The following is a 15,651-nucleotide window of genomic DNA, read 5'->3' as shown; positions in this document are numbered from 1 at the left end:
AATTCTTATTTTTCAGATCAAAAGAAATAGAAAGGATATGACTTTGGAAGTAAAATGTTCCTAACTGTAAGACCTACTCAGAGCCTGAGAAAGAAGCCCATGTTTTCAGTATCTGTAGATTGGAAACTATTTCTACAATGGTCCTAAGGAAACGTTTTGTCCTTCCTTGTAATTGTCTTGGTTACAAGAGACTTCTAGAACTACTATGTAATTTCCTTTCCCCTTCACTACTACTATGCAATTTCCTTTCACCTTCAAAGCTATGAAAGAATCCTTTTCATGTTGATTAAATTTGTTTTTTATACAATCAATATGCACCTGAATCCTGTGGTTTTTGCCCAGTATATTGCACTGGGGCTTACTGGCAACGTCAAATTGTGACAGCAGTGGAGACTTCAAGTTGCTGTGACACCTCAGATTGCTCTTACACCACTTGAAGTGGGCACAGGAAATACAACTTCACTACCACACAAGCACACCCCACACAGATCAGTACGTACCACCAAGGACAGCTGATCTCAGGGCACTGGTGACACAGAAGGATTTATTTTTTTGTTACATCATTGGCCCTTCATTTGCCAGTGATGGCTGTTTTTATTGCCAGCTAATTCACTTTGCCCTCCAACATCTATTTGCCTCCTTTTTGTTGCAGTTTATGAATGGTAGAACACTAAAAATGTGAATGAATGCTGTGCTCTTTGCCTCAAATCTGTCTTTAAAACTTCTGTATCGATCCTTAAGGAAACTTGGAGAGGGGGAGAGCAGGCCAGGGTGCTGCTTTTCCTGCCTATTACATTCATTACAGTATATCACAAGCTGACTCTGATAAATAATAATTATTTTCCAAGCTTTGCCTTTCACAAGTTACATTATGCATGTGTCATTCTGATGACATTTTGTGGGTTTTGTCATTGGAGAAGTCACTCCCAGGGGAAAATGTACTTTCCAGACTTTGTATACCATAGATTGCTGTGGGTATTGTGGCAGCAAAACCCTTGACAAACTGTAAAACTGAAAGCTGAAATTTGAAGAGTTGACTCCTTTTTTCAGTGCTAGAAAACAAAAAGTATTTTTTCCAGAATATGCCTATGAAAACACACATCTAATTTTACAGTAAGTAAAACAGAACAATCTTTTTATTAAAAGGCTTTGAAATAAGAAATAGTCCAATTAATGACTTGGGAAAGGCCACACACAGGACTCTTTTGTCAGACTAGAAGACCTGACTCATCACTCATGATATTTTCTTTGCTGTTTTATTACTTGGCTCTTTTTTAAGCAAGTGCTTTATTATTTTGCTTGATCCAGTCCTGTTCACCCATACTTTCTTAACAGAAGAAAAATACAGCTATACTTTTACTGCAGTATTGCACAAACAGTATTGCCTCAGAGAGAAATGAAACTTTAGATTTCCATGATCTGTGGGAGGGTTTGCAGAATATATTACCAGAAGGAATACGAGCAGTTGTAAGGAGCAGTTGTAATGAACTAGCCTGGGAACTGTTCAAAAGACAGCTGAAATAAAATGCTCTGTAAGTTAAATGGCATAAGACTTGCATTCCATACAATTTCATTTTCACCAGATTAAGGCATGCCAGAGTGAAGCAGGGTGAAGCCTGTATTAAGTTATGCTTCAGTCTTGGATAGATAGCAATAAAATTGGGGGAAAATACACATTGCTATGCCTATAATAATGATGAAGAGTTACTTAGCCTTTTATACTTTTATTGTTGCTGTAATATATCAAACATGTTTCTGATCTGAGGAAAAAACCTCACCCAAATCTGTGTCTTAAAAATATGTGAAGAAATTAGTTGTAACATATGAAATAAAGCCTGAGGAGAACATTAAAGTCTTGAACTCTAATCTAAAGGGACACAGAGCCAGTGCTGAAACACTTTTTACTGTAAGGAATAGACAGAGAAGCAATAGGAGTTGGGGATAATCAGTATTTGATACTTACAGAAATTTTCTTGAGCAGTTTTAATACTCTCAATTCTTGACAGGTACCACTATAACATGACTGATAATTAGCACAGATAATTTATTTTGCTTTTCATTTGTGACCAAAAACTTTGTCATTAGTCATTTTAGGCAGTCCAACAGAGAAGTAAAAACTTTTCAAATGGATTGAAAACACCAAGAGTGCTTGACTCTGCTGACAGTAGTACAGCTCAGACTAATTTGAACAAGTAAGCTTCCATGTGAGTGAATTTATTTTTAAAATTGGTGTGTGCAAGCTGAAGCTGCTCTTGAAGGTAAAAAAAAAAAAAATACAGAGAAACACATCAATGTGTCTTGAAAGTACTGCTACAGAAGTGACATGCTATTTTGTTTGCATGGTATATAACCACCCCAGAGCAGTGATTCACTTCCTATAATATCTAATGCATTTTGGGATCACCGGCAGACTGAGAAAGCAAAAGAGGGCATAAAGGTTTATCCATCCCAAGGCTTCCACTATGACTGTCCAAGACACAGCTCCAAGATTTTTGCCTTTACTAGACAACACAAACTGAACAGGGAGGCTGGATCAGCATCAGAGACCAAGAGTAATCCATGCGACTGTGGAAATTAGAGCATGGATTCACAGAGCAGCATTTCTTCCCACTGAAAAAGGTGTAGGTTATTGCCCTGACACGCATGCAGACATGATCATGCTTGGGGAGTGCAAGGCATGGAGGGGAAAAAATAAAAAAATTGAGGCCTTCATTCACTGTGATTATCAAACTTACAGGGAGCTATGCAGTTAAAATTACTTTGATCATTGCCAAAAAACCTTTATTTTTTATTCTTTTTCTTTTCTTTCACTTCAAATCTACTGATCAAGTGCCTGTTTAAGTGGCAGGCATCTTCCTCCCTAGAGATGCCAGTATTTTAATGATTTGTCAAGTGATTCACATTGAAATACACATTATTTATTACATACTTTGCACTTCAACAGCCACTTCCATCTGGAGATGGAAGGAGATGGGTTAGAGATGCTAATGAATAATGAAGTCATTATTGATTCACAATTTCTTCTATTTAAGCAGTGAGGAGTATTTCTAATTTTTGTCAGCTGTCCCTCAAAATCCCTGAGAGTCAAATGTAATTTTAACATTTCTCTCCTTTAATAGAGGGGGGTGTATTTTCCTTGCAACAAAAGAAAGTAAAGTTATATATGGGAATAGTGATTATACAGAGCTCTTTTAAACCTATAAATGGAACTCTTTAATGCTCTTAAAAATTGAGCTATCTTGGGAGTTGCTTTAAACAAAACCAGGTAAAAGAAAATAGAGTTTTATTCCCATTTATATTAGTCCCTTAGTTCTTACAACATTTCTGAGGTGCAAGTGACTATCATCCCCATATTTTGCTCAGGAAAAAAATGCCTTGCAAAAAGGTTACCAAAATCCCAGGTGAAGTGCAGTGGCAAAGCTGAGGAAGGTGTCTTAAGTTTATTTTCGAGTCACACCCCTTTTATTAGGTCACCTTAAAATGCCATTCTTCCTATGCAGATTTGCTGCTCCAGCAGGATAACTTCTAGTAAGATGTTACTTAAAAAAAAAGGAAGAAAAATGTGACACTGACATGAACACCAGGCTCACAGAAAACTGGATCCTACAAACATACATGAAGCTGAGTAAACTGAGTGCCACCATATTGTTAATATGAGAAAAGTTTCTCAAATTCATTTCATGGCTGCCAATTTCAGGCATAAATTCTTTGTACTATTGGCAAGTTTCCCACTGACTTCAAATGGGTCAGCAAAAGGGTCCTTGAAGTCTTATGCTTTAGCCAGCTGGTTAAAAAAATATTTTTTTACATCTTTCACCTCAAATCAAGTGTTACACTACTGAAGTGACTCAAAGACTCCCAACGTCTGTGTAATTTAATACTTTCTACATATTTATTCCCAAATGGAAGATATGGCAAGAATGAGCTGTGTGACGTAAATATCCTTTACTACTGCATAGGTGCCCAGGGTGTTAAGCTGTGACAATACCCATTGCATAGAATCAAAGCCAGGCTTTAAAAGTTTCCCAAGACATCTCCAAAAGGTGACAAATGGAAATGTTTACTATTTCTTGGCTGCTAAGTAGGGATTCCTCTTTGCTGATGACTGTTCAAGATTACTGACTGAACTACTTCTCATTGACAAACATTAGCTGCAAGTCTTTTTTTCCACGCTCATAAAGCCAACATGCAGCAAACCAGTCTCTGCCTGGTTCTTCTTGAAAGCCCTATCTTTTCCAGTGCATTGTGGGCTTCAGAAAGTCAGGCTTGCCTCCTTCTGTGTCCATTGTCTGGAGCCTAATTTACAGTCTGAACAAGCTCTTCACTATAAAAGATTTGCTTCTCCCTGCTCACTTCCTATTTCCCACAGTTAAAGCAAGTTTCAGATAAAGGAAACGGCCCTCCAAGATTACAAATTAGGCAAAGTAACACTTGGAGCATTAGCAAAGACTTTGTACTCAAAGTGGTAAGTGAAAGGCCTAGAGAAATACAATCAAATCAAAGCAGGACAAAACCTAATGCAGGAAGTCTCTCCAAAGCTGTTTTTAATGCTGCCCATAACAAATACCTTTGGTTTATGCACAGACATATCTGAGTGAAAACTGGGTAAATGCCAGACGCTGCTTTAAAGACATTTGAAGCTGGAAGAATCTGCTTGGCTAATTGCTTGGTCTGGGCACCATGTTGCAGTACAACCTATTAAGTGCCTGAATTATTTAAACTCAGGTTACACTTCTGCACAGATTTTGAAACCTACTTTCATTTAATACTGCTTTCAATAGTGATGCCACATGGCTTTATTTTTTACTTCCTGACAAGTTTTTCTTTCCTCCAAACCCTAACTTTAACATGAAAATTCATTTTCCCTAACAACCTCAGTGGCTAGTTATTTATACTTTACTGTGTTCTTCGTGTTACGTTAAAATTGAAAGAAAAATCTTTGCTTCATAGGCAAGGCAGTGCTGAGATTACTGGGTGTGAAAGAAAAAAAAAAACAATCAAGGAGTGGATTGATTACTGTTTGGAGGAAATGTTCAACAGAGGAAAAGTGAAAAATTGAATTGAATCCCCATGTCTCTTTTTTCTGCCCTAGAAGAATCCACAGCCCAGAAATGCTTCTGGCAGGCTCTAATACCTTATCTGCATTTTGGCCATGGTCCTCTAAGAAGAGGCTTTCACCATTCATTTAAGAGAATCACCCTCCCTCAGGGTGACTGATCAGCTCCTCTAAAGAAAATATTGTAAAGAAAAAGTGATCTCTGAAAGGTGAGACAGAAAATCAGATTTAAAAGTCAATCCTCAGCACAAGAATAAACTCAATTCCAAAACCTTCTGCAAGGAGAGACAGAAAGGGGCAATGAGAAGTATGCTTTGTCTGCTCTTCCAGTCTGGTTGGCTCCAGCAGAAGGTATTGCAAGTGAATATCTGTGGATCTGCAAAACCTTTTCAGAGAGAATTGCACATTATCCTCTGAGTGCCCACTCTACTGGGAAATAGTCAGGTGGTTTTGCAGTAAGTGAAACTGAGGTGCCTTTTGCCTCCTAGCTTGGAAGCAACAGCCTTCATGCTCTAACATGTCTTTTCTACAGCACTTACAATGAGGAGAAAGAAGAAGAAGGTAGGAAAATAAGGAGTAAAATAATCTTTTTCATATAGTAACATCACCCCAGAGGCTGTTCTTGGAAAAATATAATTATCTGTTAGGATAACATTCTCAATAAAAGTGAAACATTATAATAACTTAAATGATAATTCAATGATTCCACCCTGTACTCTGTTCCTGTGGGTATTTTAGCAAAGCCTAAGAGTATGCACTCCAAGTAAGCAAATAAATGCTATTCTATTCCTCTGTTGCATGTGTATGTAAAATATCTCAGTTGTTCAGTAAAAATCAGGGTTTTGGATAAACCTGACTCATGACCAGGAGAATTTCTTATGTTTCAGAGTCAAAATTGTGGCAGGAATAGGCATTTAGACGCCATTAAAATGATTCCTTGTGGGGAGAGACCCCTCTCACTCAAGCAAGGGCACCAGACCCTTTTGCAGGGTGATGGCCATGGCTGGGAGCAGAGTCACTGCACAGAGCCACTGTCCCAGCTCTCTCCAACACATGGGATACAGAAACCCCAACCCCTCTGCAAGGCCAACAGCTCGCCTGGCAGCTGCAGGAGTTGTGTTTCGTGGGAATTTAGAGAAAACGTATGCCTTCAGTCTTTAATAAATCACTGCATGTCCTCAAGCAATGATGGATAAAAGAAAGGGAAAAAGCAAAAGCTCTCCCTGGCTAAGTCAGGAGACTTAGCCATTCTAGAAGTTAATCACCATGACTGAAGTTTTTTACCCACACTTCAAATATATAAATCAAACAAGTAAAAATTTCTTCGTATTTTTTCTTCCCCATCCCTTCCCATCTGAATTGCTGGATGGTTCAGGCTTCGATGGATGGGCAGCATCATGAGTGGCAGTGGCTGAACAAGTCCTGGCACTTTGGTTCTCACTTTGAAGATTTTATTTATTTTGGAAACCTTGATCATGCCCAAAACAAGTAGGCTTTTGGTTACACAGAAAGTTTGTAACTTTTTTTTTTTTAATTAGTACGCCTTATGTTCTTTTTTGCCTCCTTTTGCAACAGTGAATCATTATTACAACAGATGTAACTTTTAAATCAAAATTATTTCCTTCCTCTCATGGTATAGTAATGAACTGTGTGCACAGTAAGGCATGAAGGAAGTGAACAGTTCATTGGAGTTTAAGGCGTGCAGGAATATTGCTGAAGAAACTTCACCAAGTCCATGCCAGGGATCACGTTACCCAAACAAAAATCTTCGGCATTTTTATGCTGCATTTTACCACCTCCAACTGTATCACAGACAAAAGGCCAAGCAGAGATAAAGGAAAACAGCTGGGGTGGAATAAAAAGCAAGAGTGTTCTATGGCACATGGTGATCATCAGCTGTTTCATAATAAACCATCATACTTTGAGGGGGCCTTTAAATTATTTTATTGTTATTCAAAATTGCTTTCTACCTGCTTCGTCTTCTACCATAACTTCCTGCAGGTACAGTTAAAAATACAGGTGGTACTGTGTACATAGAACAAAATACTTAAAATATTGTTTTGTGAAAACTCAGAATAAGGCCAGTGAGAGCTATCAGTAAATGATCAATTCTATGACATTCTTAAAATAAATGAATCAGTTTAATATTTTGTTGTTATTTTTCCAAAAGAAAATTAAGATGAGGAAGGTAACCAAAGGCTCCAAAGTACAGCCAAAAATAAAGAAGGAAAGTTTTGCAAAATGGAGCGATAAATATGAAGGCCATAATTTCTGGCAGTTTTCAGATAACAATCACTTTTGAAATCTCTCTTGTGAAAACCAAAGACCATCTTGCTTGGATGCCCAGGCCACAATTAAATAATTAAACAGTATCCACAAAGAGAGAAGATGGGGGAGGGAAGGGTCTGTATACACACCAGTTATTAATGCTACACACTTGCAATTTGAAACTATCTTGCATTCCTAAATGGGTCACATCACTGTTAAAAAGAATGCTCAGGCTTCTTTTAGAATGCAACAGCTTTACTGAAATATGTTTTTACCATATGTGTTAATTAAAAATGTAGGGGTTTCATCCAACTAGGTTTTGAGGAATGTTATATAGGTCAATTTTTTAAATCAAAAGCAGCAGAAACAATAAACACAATATCCATGAAAAGAGAAATTACTTTAATCCAGCATGTTTGAAATTCCCTAAACCGTTTAATATTTTTTGGCCGAAATGTTTGCAAGAAAGAAAAAAGGTCACATTAGGCATTCAACACCATCTAAAATGTGGACTAAGAGTGTAGCCAAGATTAAAAGACAGCATACCAAAAAAAAACCTCCTTATGGAAAGGAACATAAAGAGGTCAGTCATTCTCCTTTGCTTGTCTACCGGAAGACTGGGAGGTGATTTGAGTATTTTAAGTGCCTTCCTGGGGAGAAAATAGTGGTTTTTAAAGAATTCCTTAATTGAGCAGAGAAAGACATAATGGGGAACACGGGCCAGATATAATCAAGCTTAAAGTAAGAGATGTTTTTAGCAGAGATGAAATTAATTCTGAAACTAACAAGAAAAACAGTGGATTTCCTATCACTTAACCATCAACTTATGTTTTCTTACCAACAGTGGATTATTGGGATAAAACATCAGACATTTTAGAGCTGGGTTATAAAAAGGATACATAAACATGAATTCAGATTGAGAAAGCACTAAATGATTTAACAATTTCCTAGGAAAGCTGGTGTTGTGGCTCATTGAATACAGATTTACATCCAAAGCATTTGAGCAAAAAGGCAAGGTACAAAATAAGCATCTGCATGTGTATGCATACATGCAAACATAAAAAATATTCAGGCTTTCTTTCTGAATAATAAAGGAGGAAATAACATCACAAAACTATTTTTTTTCATTTACACTGGGGGAATAACTCAGATGTAGAATTTCAGGCCCTAAGTAATCCACAGCCCATAACTCTACCTCATATCAAAGGATTTTGCTGTTTGAAGTCTTCCTGGTGCCCCCCAGACCTCAGAGTCCCTGTCCTCATGCCATGACCCAATTCCAGACTGCTTCCCACTCAAAAGATACCTAGGCTCTGTGTCAAGGCGTCTCCTACTAAGATGTGTCAGAGCCGGAGTTGCCCCAGCCCATCACATTAATCTGATCCAACTTTTAAGGCAATGAGCCTGATAAGCAAGCCTGGTTTTAAAAGGTTCAGCGGGGCTGCTTTGCAGAAGACAGTGTAATCACAGGCAGTGACACTAAAGGAGGGATTCTTTGAATTTTAAGTTTTGCCTCTGAACAATTTATTTTCTGAACAATTTATTTTCCGAACAATTGATCTTGTGTCCCACATTTGAATCTTTGGAGGATGAGAGGTATAAACTCCATTTAACAGAATCAATAGCAATATTCCCCAACACCATGGAAGCACTATTGTATTTTGGACTATTATAGGGAGACACAATAGTCAAAATCTAGGCTTTGCTGCCTGTGATAGGGACTCCCTCAGCTGGAGGCAGGCAAATTACTTTCATGTGAACAGGAAGAGAACAAAAGGAGAAATAATACTTTGAAACATTCAACAGCCGATTCTTCACAGCCAGATGGAAAGGCTCTGAAAAATATCCCCTCCATTAGTTATTGGTGGTCTCAAAGGATGAGGTTCTACTTGAATGGAAAAATTAATAACTTTTATAGCATATACATTCCAGCAACAAGTGAATAACTTGCCAAGAAAGGAATGTGATACTGTACCTGAGTTGTGGCAATGTTTGTTCCATCGGTGACCTCTACAGTCATATTATACATGGACCTCTGCTCTGCATCCAAGGGCTTTGCAATGACAATCGTGCCCACTCCCTTATACGCGTCGAAAGAACTATCGTAATTCCCTCCTAATTGTTGCACAAAAACACAATCAAATTAGCCATTTCTTGAAAACTTCCATTGCAAGTATTGCTAAAAGTGGGCATTTCTATTTAGTGCCACCCATCTTAATGGCCTCTCTTAGCATACAGAGTACATCTAGTGATACTTCTTTGTTTGTAAGTCACTTATATTTCAAAGCACAATTTGTATATTGAAGAACAGATATGATTAAAATGTATTGCCAAAAAGAAAGAATAAAAATCTAGCAGTACATTTAAGTAAACTATAACTGAATCTATAAAAATCATCAAATGGCTATAAGCCCCTAAGATGTGTGCCCTTGTGGTCTGAATAATGAACAAGAATAATTATCATTTTGTATAAAAGTCATTTCAAGAGGGTTTTATTCTACAAATTTTATTTTCAGGAAATTCTCACTTATACTTCTGGGTGCAAATACCATCATCTGAGTTTTTAAAAATTACAAATATAATAAATTTTTAAAATTCAAATAGATATTTGTTATGTTAATACCAAGGGCAAGAATAATTACTGGCAGCAAAGGTCAAATCCTGCCAGTGTTTTAAGAATTATTCAAATAGATGTGACAGGATACAGAAGCTAAATTCTTTTCAGTACAAAAAACCTCTCACAAAGCACTGTTCTAATACTAACATCCCCTTTTCCTGTCACACACTGTATGCTGCAGCAGTGGGAAAACTCTCCTGAGTACCAAGTGAAAGAAAAGGAAAAGAAAAAAAATCTATTAACAAGTAAAATAAGGCTATAAGTAACATAATCTCAAATATAATTTCAGATTGAAAGGTTACAAAATTTGTCAGCCACAGCTACAGTTTATAAATTTGAACCAGTCTTATTTTCAAAAGCAAAGCATGCACTCCCTGCTGATTAGCTGTTTTCTTATTTATTCATCTATAAAATATAATTTAGTATTAGTTGAGTCTGAAATTTTTGGAGGCTAGGGAAAGGGAGAGGTGGGACACAACACTGCTGACAGACAAACTCTTAAGGTATATTCACAACACAGCAATTCAATGGCAATCCAGTTCTACAGAGACTGAAAGCCTTTCAAACCCCACTGGTTATGAGACTTGTGTAACAACTGCTGAAATCTCTTGAGATGAGCTCCACAGATAGAAGAACATCCATCTTATTGACTTAGCTCTGGTGAAATATATAAAAAGAGATATATATGTGAATGGCTGGTAGTGCCACAAAATGGCTGTCTAAATTTTAGGGCTGGGGACTGAGTAGAGAAGAGGAGAGTCTTCCATGCTCTCCCATCTGCATGGTTTGCTGAACAGGAACTGGCATTATTATCAGAAGCAGTCATGCATTTAGTTAGAGAAGAATGTTTAGGCATTTGAAGAAGCTGAAGATTAGGAGGTAACAGCAAAATCACAGCCCCTGAATTCCTTAAGGTGAAAGGACCTTCACTTCTACCTCTTGCACAGGCTATTGCAAACAAAGGGCAAGGCAGAAGAAACACTGCTCTGTCCATTTTTGCCTTGAAAGACATTCAGGGATGGGTAGAAGAAAATGCAAGGAAAAATAATAATGCAGGTGACTGCTGCAGAGGAAATGCAGTATTGGTGAACTTCTGGCCACTGAAATTATCCAAATGTAGTAATTTCAGATGTGCCATCAGATTTACACATGTTGAATAGAGGTATGTACATATATACAGGTCTAATAGATGAAGTTGTGGTTTTCCAGGAAAACATTTCCACTGGATGTGTTGTCATTTCTGGCAGATAGAAACATTGCTTATTCCTTACCCTCATTCTGCAAGCTGTCCTTGATATTTAAGCAATAGCAAGGTATTTGGACATTGATTATATCTTCAGTGCTCTCTTTCCTATTTTTTTTTAATAAAGTTGGAAGAAAAAGTTTCTCTCTCCCAATTAATGTTTTAAATTGATTTACTTGAGAAAAATTGCACCATGAAAACCTCCTTTGAAGAAAAGAGCTCAAGATTCATGCAAAGAAATCTCAGCTGAAATGAAACTAGCCTTGGGACAGTAGACACTTCACAAAGAGAATGTTTCATACTGATAACCATGAAAACAAAGTGCAAGTCTATACTTTGAGATGCTTAATAACCATCTTAATGAGCAATCAAAAATTATAAGCTATCAACTGGCACACACTTCCAAAAAAACCTGCCTTTAAAAACTTCCAAGAAGCAACATGGAAGGATTAGCAATAAATGTTTTAAATGACCTTCTGCTGGCTCAGAGCTGGTCTTTCAGGGCACCATGTAGTCTATTGCAAATAGACCAACTTCTTCAAGCCATTTCCATTAAGTGAAGTACACTCATCCCCTAAAAGAAGAACTGAATCCATCATGCGAATTTTTTATACATTATTCACATCTTCCAAAATGGTCTAGTGACAAACAAATTAATCTTGGTTGCCAGCCACCCCAGCCTGTAACTAACCAGGCAATGCAGTTCATTTTACATTGAATTGTTTTCTATTAAACAAGGCAGAAATTGCATCAAACACTGAGGCAGAGATGGATCAGAGAACATCCTGCTGTGAGATTTGTGATTATAATCTATTTTACAGTGAAACCCTGAATTATTCATGATTCAGTCCTCCACATTTTAACAGACCATGGTTGGATGAAGAACCAGATGGATGAACGCCTGGAAATACTGCCTGAGATATTGGGTCCTGCCTCTCAGCTGCAGTACTAGAGGCAGTCGGCAAATGTTTGGTGCTGCTCCTCAGCCTCCATATACACTGAAAACAGGCCATCGTATGATAGATGCTTCTGAAGCTGCACTAAACACTGAAGAATTAATGAACTACATAAAAACACTATAAAAGTGAAACATTAAGAGACTTACAGACGTGTTAACTCTATGCAAGGCCCACTATGAAGTTAAGTCTATGCAAGATCTACTAGAAGCATTCACCACAATCATCTTTGAAAGACACGTGTGGGTCGCACAAATAGAGAAGTATCATTCTTGTGTTTTTACAAGAATGTAAAATGTAAAATGTCCATCTGCACAAACAGGAGTCTTCTCTTTAAAACCCTTGCAGCTGGGAACTCCACATGAAACCACTTCCATCCGAAGGTGCCCATGTAGACGCTGGAGGGCTGAGACCCTAGGAGGTGACAGCTGAGATGGTGCTGTCCTCTGGGGTGCTGGAGGCTGTTTTCAAAACCCTGATGCCTTGTCTGTACCAACCTTTCGGAAGTGAACTCATCTGCAGTGCCATAAGCTCCTACAGTATCAGTCTTAACAATTTTACTATTGTCCATTTAATAGTTTGTTTGATCACAATTTTCAGATGAAAGAGGGCTAAGGATGATGGCATTCTGTTCAGCTGCTCAGTTTCATTAATGTGAATTTTCATTATTTATTCCACTTTCCAGCATTTGGCACATGCTTTTCTTTTTACTATCTACTAAGCCCTGCTTTCAGATACAAGATATGTAGAAGCTGTCTTTGCTAATGTGCTTGCAATTGCATTAGGAATGAAATATTTCAAATTAAGATAATACATTGTGAGTTCTTCAGACACTTTGGGAAAATCAGTGACAAAGAAAGCAAGATGATTGCACTGACAATTTGGCTAGACAGGTTGTCCTGAGAAAGCATTTTAATACTGAATAACCCCAGAGAGATGTGGATTAGCTGTTGTCTACAGGATCATTTCAGACTAAAATGTAATGCTGCTACATCTTCAATACAGTTAAAGACTTCCTTTAAAATAATCTGATTACACTGAAGCACTTTGCATAAGATTTATGGGAAGTCCACATATACTTTAAATGCTCTCTTTGAATGAGAAGACTTATCATGTTGTAGTGATAAAAATTCATCCTGAAAGTCCTTTTTTTTCTCTGATTGATTGTTAAGAGTCCCAAAGTCACCTAGCAGATAGTGTCTACACTTTGGACACCTAAAGTTAAGTGAGATGATTTCCACGCTTACTTTTTTTAAGGCTGACCTTAATGCTTTTGCCTAAGTCCTGGAAGCATTAATTTTTAGAACTACAAATTTTTTATGTCATCTAAAAGCCTGTTATAGTTTATATATGATTTTCCAATTCCAGCTGCTTTCCATACAGCTGTAGAAACAGCCCCTGGTACAAAAGATCTTATTATCTGGCCCTCACTACAACTCTCTAGAACAGTCTTTATTTTCAGTTTAACAGATGGTATAGTACAGTTAAGAAAGATCTCAGGAAATTCAGCTGAGATACCTCTGAGCCAACAGACTCTAAGTTGTGTACTTGGTATAGGGTTTGTTACATTTTCTGTCTGAATCCGGACTTCCACCTTTGTTCTCAGCTTATTTTTTGGCTTCATAGTCACTATGAACAAGTTTTCTTCTGACAAAAGTTCTGCATACTTTGGAAAGAATTGATTTTCCTTCTTCTACATACCTAAAAAACCCCTGAACCACTGAACCTCGCAAGGCTAACAAGAGAGGTGCAATGGAAAGGCCAAGGAAAACTTGAACTATCAAATGGGATTTCTGGGGGTTGGCAGAAGGATTCGCCTAAGGCAAGACACAATCCAGATCTTGCATTCCCACAGGACGTGGGCTCTGCATCACTGTCCCTTTCTAATTTCAGTGTTGGGATTTCTAATTTTCAAGCATATTCTTCTTACATTGCATTTTGCTGCAAGCAGCTTATTTTTTTGGTAGGGCTTTTGCTAGATGTGGTTCCTTTTTGGTACAATGTAGAGCCCCGCCATGTTCCTATCAGTTGCTGATACACACTTTGGGATGGATCATGCTGCTGGGAAAAATAATTTTCTCCTCTGCAAAGAAAACATGTCAGCAAATCTGGAGGATTTGCAGGCAAACGAGTGCCATATGAGGATCTTTTTCCATATTTTCCAGTGGGACGATCAAAAAGGCTGGGATTGAACACCACTTCAGAAATATCTGAAGACTGCAGAGAATCAGACTTTTTCAGTCTTAGATGCAAAGATGGATCACACTGAGCTCAGAAGGACATCCCCAATTCAAACACTGCTAAAACCTGGCAGGAGTCTTCCTTTACTGGCAGGTAGCAAACAGCACACAATGGTCCATGTTCAGATTTAATACAGCCAGGATATATGGATCTCCTCACACAAGTCTCATTTGGCCCACCATGCCATGATGGACAAATGGAGAAGAGAAATACAGGAAATTATCTGATTTAGAGAACAGTCATCTAAACCACATTTTCTCAGTGCCGAGAAGATTCTTACTTGTCTGTCCCAAAAAAGGCTGACAGCAAGGAACAGTGATGATAAACTAGGCCAATTGTTACAATTGTCACACTGCTCAGGGAAGAGAATCAGAGGAAAATGCAGGAAACTAATTCACACTGAAACTCAGAGGTGAGGCTAAAGTACCTTTAGAATTTTCAGAAAAAGATGCAAAGACAAAATTTTCATTTCTTTTGTTTTCAAAGAAGATGAAATAAACTTACTATCCCAAAACCCAAAAATTCAACTACACGTTTTCTTAATCATAACATAAAAAATATTAGTAAAATGACAGGCAAATATTTATACTTTTATGTACTATATCATGCTAAGAAGCAAGTAACACAGACTCTGAATTTTAGCTAAAACTACTGTAAAGAGACTCAAAGCCTTGAGTTTGCTGCTAAGAAGCTGAAAGCAAGGGCATAAAAAGCAAGAAAGAAATCAGAAAGGTATTTTAGATAGTTCTCGGAGAAGATTATTCAAAGAAGGCTAGGGAGCTACATGTTTTTGACTTTAATGAAAACTTGCAGCACTATGAATTAAATGGATGATTAACTAAAATTAATAGTTATTAAAATTATTGGCATTTAAGCACGCTTGGTAAAAAGTGCTGATGTGGTTTCAAAGCTTGGCTGCTGTTACAAAGGCACAGGCTGGGGGAGGAAGCAAAGATAGAGGGAGGACTGTTTGGGAAACCAGAGAGATGTTGTGCAACATGCCACTTAAGCAAAAACTAGCACCATGCAGCTTAGCTCCAGTGTTATAGTAGTCATCCCACCATTCCCATCAGTAACAAACGAAAAAACAGAAAGGGCTCAATCTACTTGGTACAAATAAAGGTCTCTAACTTATCTGGGAGTTCCCACTGAAAATTAATTTCTGATTAATGATTAAATAAATTGTAAACTGATACAACTTATGTCTTTCACATTGTGGGATGTGCATGAATTGAGAATGGTATTGAATGCAGTCTGAAAACAGAAACCA

At 37.6% G+C, this 15,651-nt stretch overlaps 1 protein-coding gene across 13 annotated transcripts in view; it reads right to left on the bottom strand.

The window, feature by feature from the left end:
* Positions 1-15,651, bottom strand: part of FAT3 (FAT atypical cadherin 3) — a 396,171-nt gene that overhangs the window by 87,554 nt on the left and 292,966 nt on the right. For all 13 annotated transcript variants that reach the window (XM_021544996.3, XM_085574877.1, XM_085574896.1 and 10 more), the window contains one exon: positions 9,300-9,439. In XM_021544996.3, coding sequence (XP_021400671.3) covers positions 9,300-9,439 — 140 coding nt within the window. The remainder of the gene's footprint in view (positions 1-9,299; positions 9,440-15,651) is intronic.

The sequence above is a fragment of the Lonchura striata genome, chromosome 1 (assembly GCF_050655825.1).
Source record: "Lonchura striata isolate lonStrDom1 chromosome 1, ASM5065582v1, whole genome shotgun sequence".
NCBI lineage: Eukaryota > Metazoa > Chordata > Aves > Passeriformes > Estrildidae > Lonchura > Lonchura striata.
The sequence above is the reverse complement of the archived record's forward strand: the minus strand, read 5'-3'. Positions and strand labels throughout refer to the sequence as shown.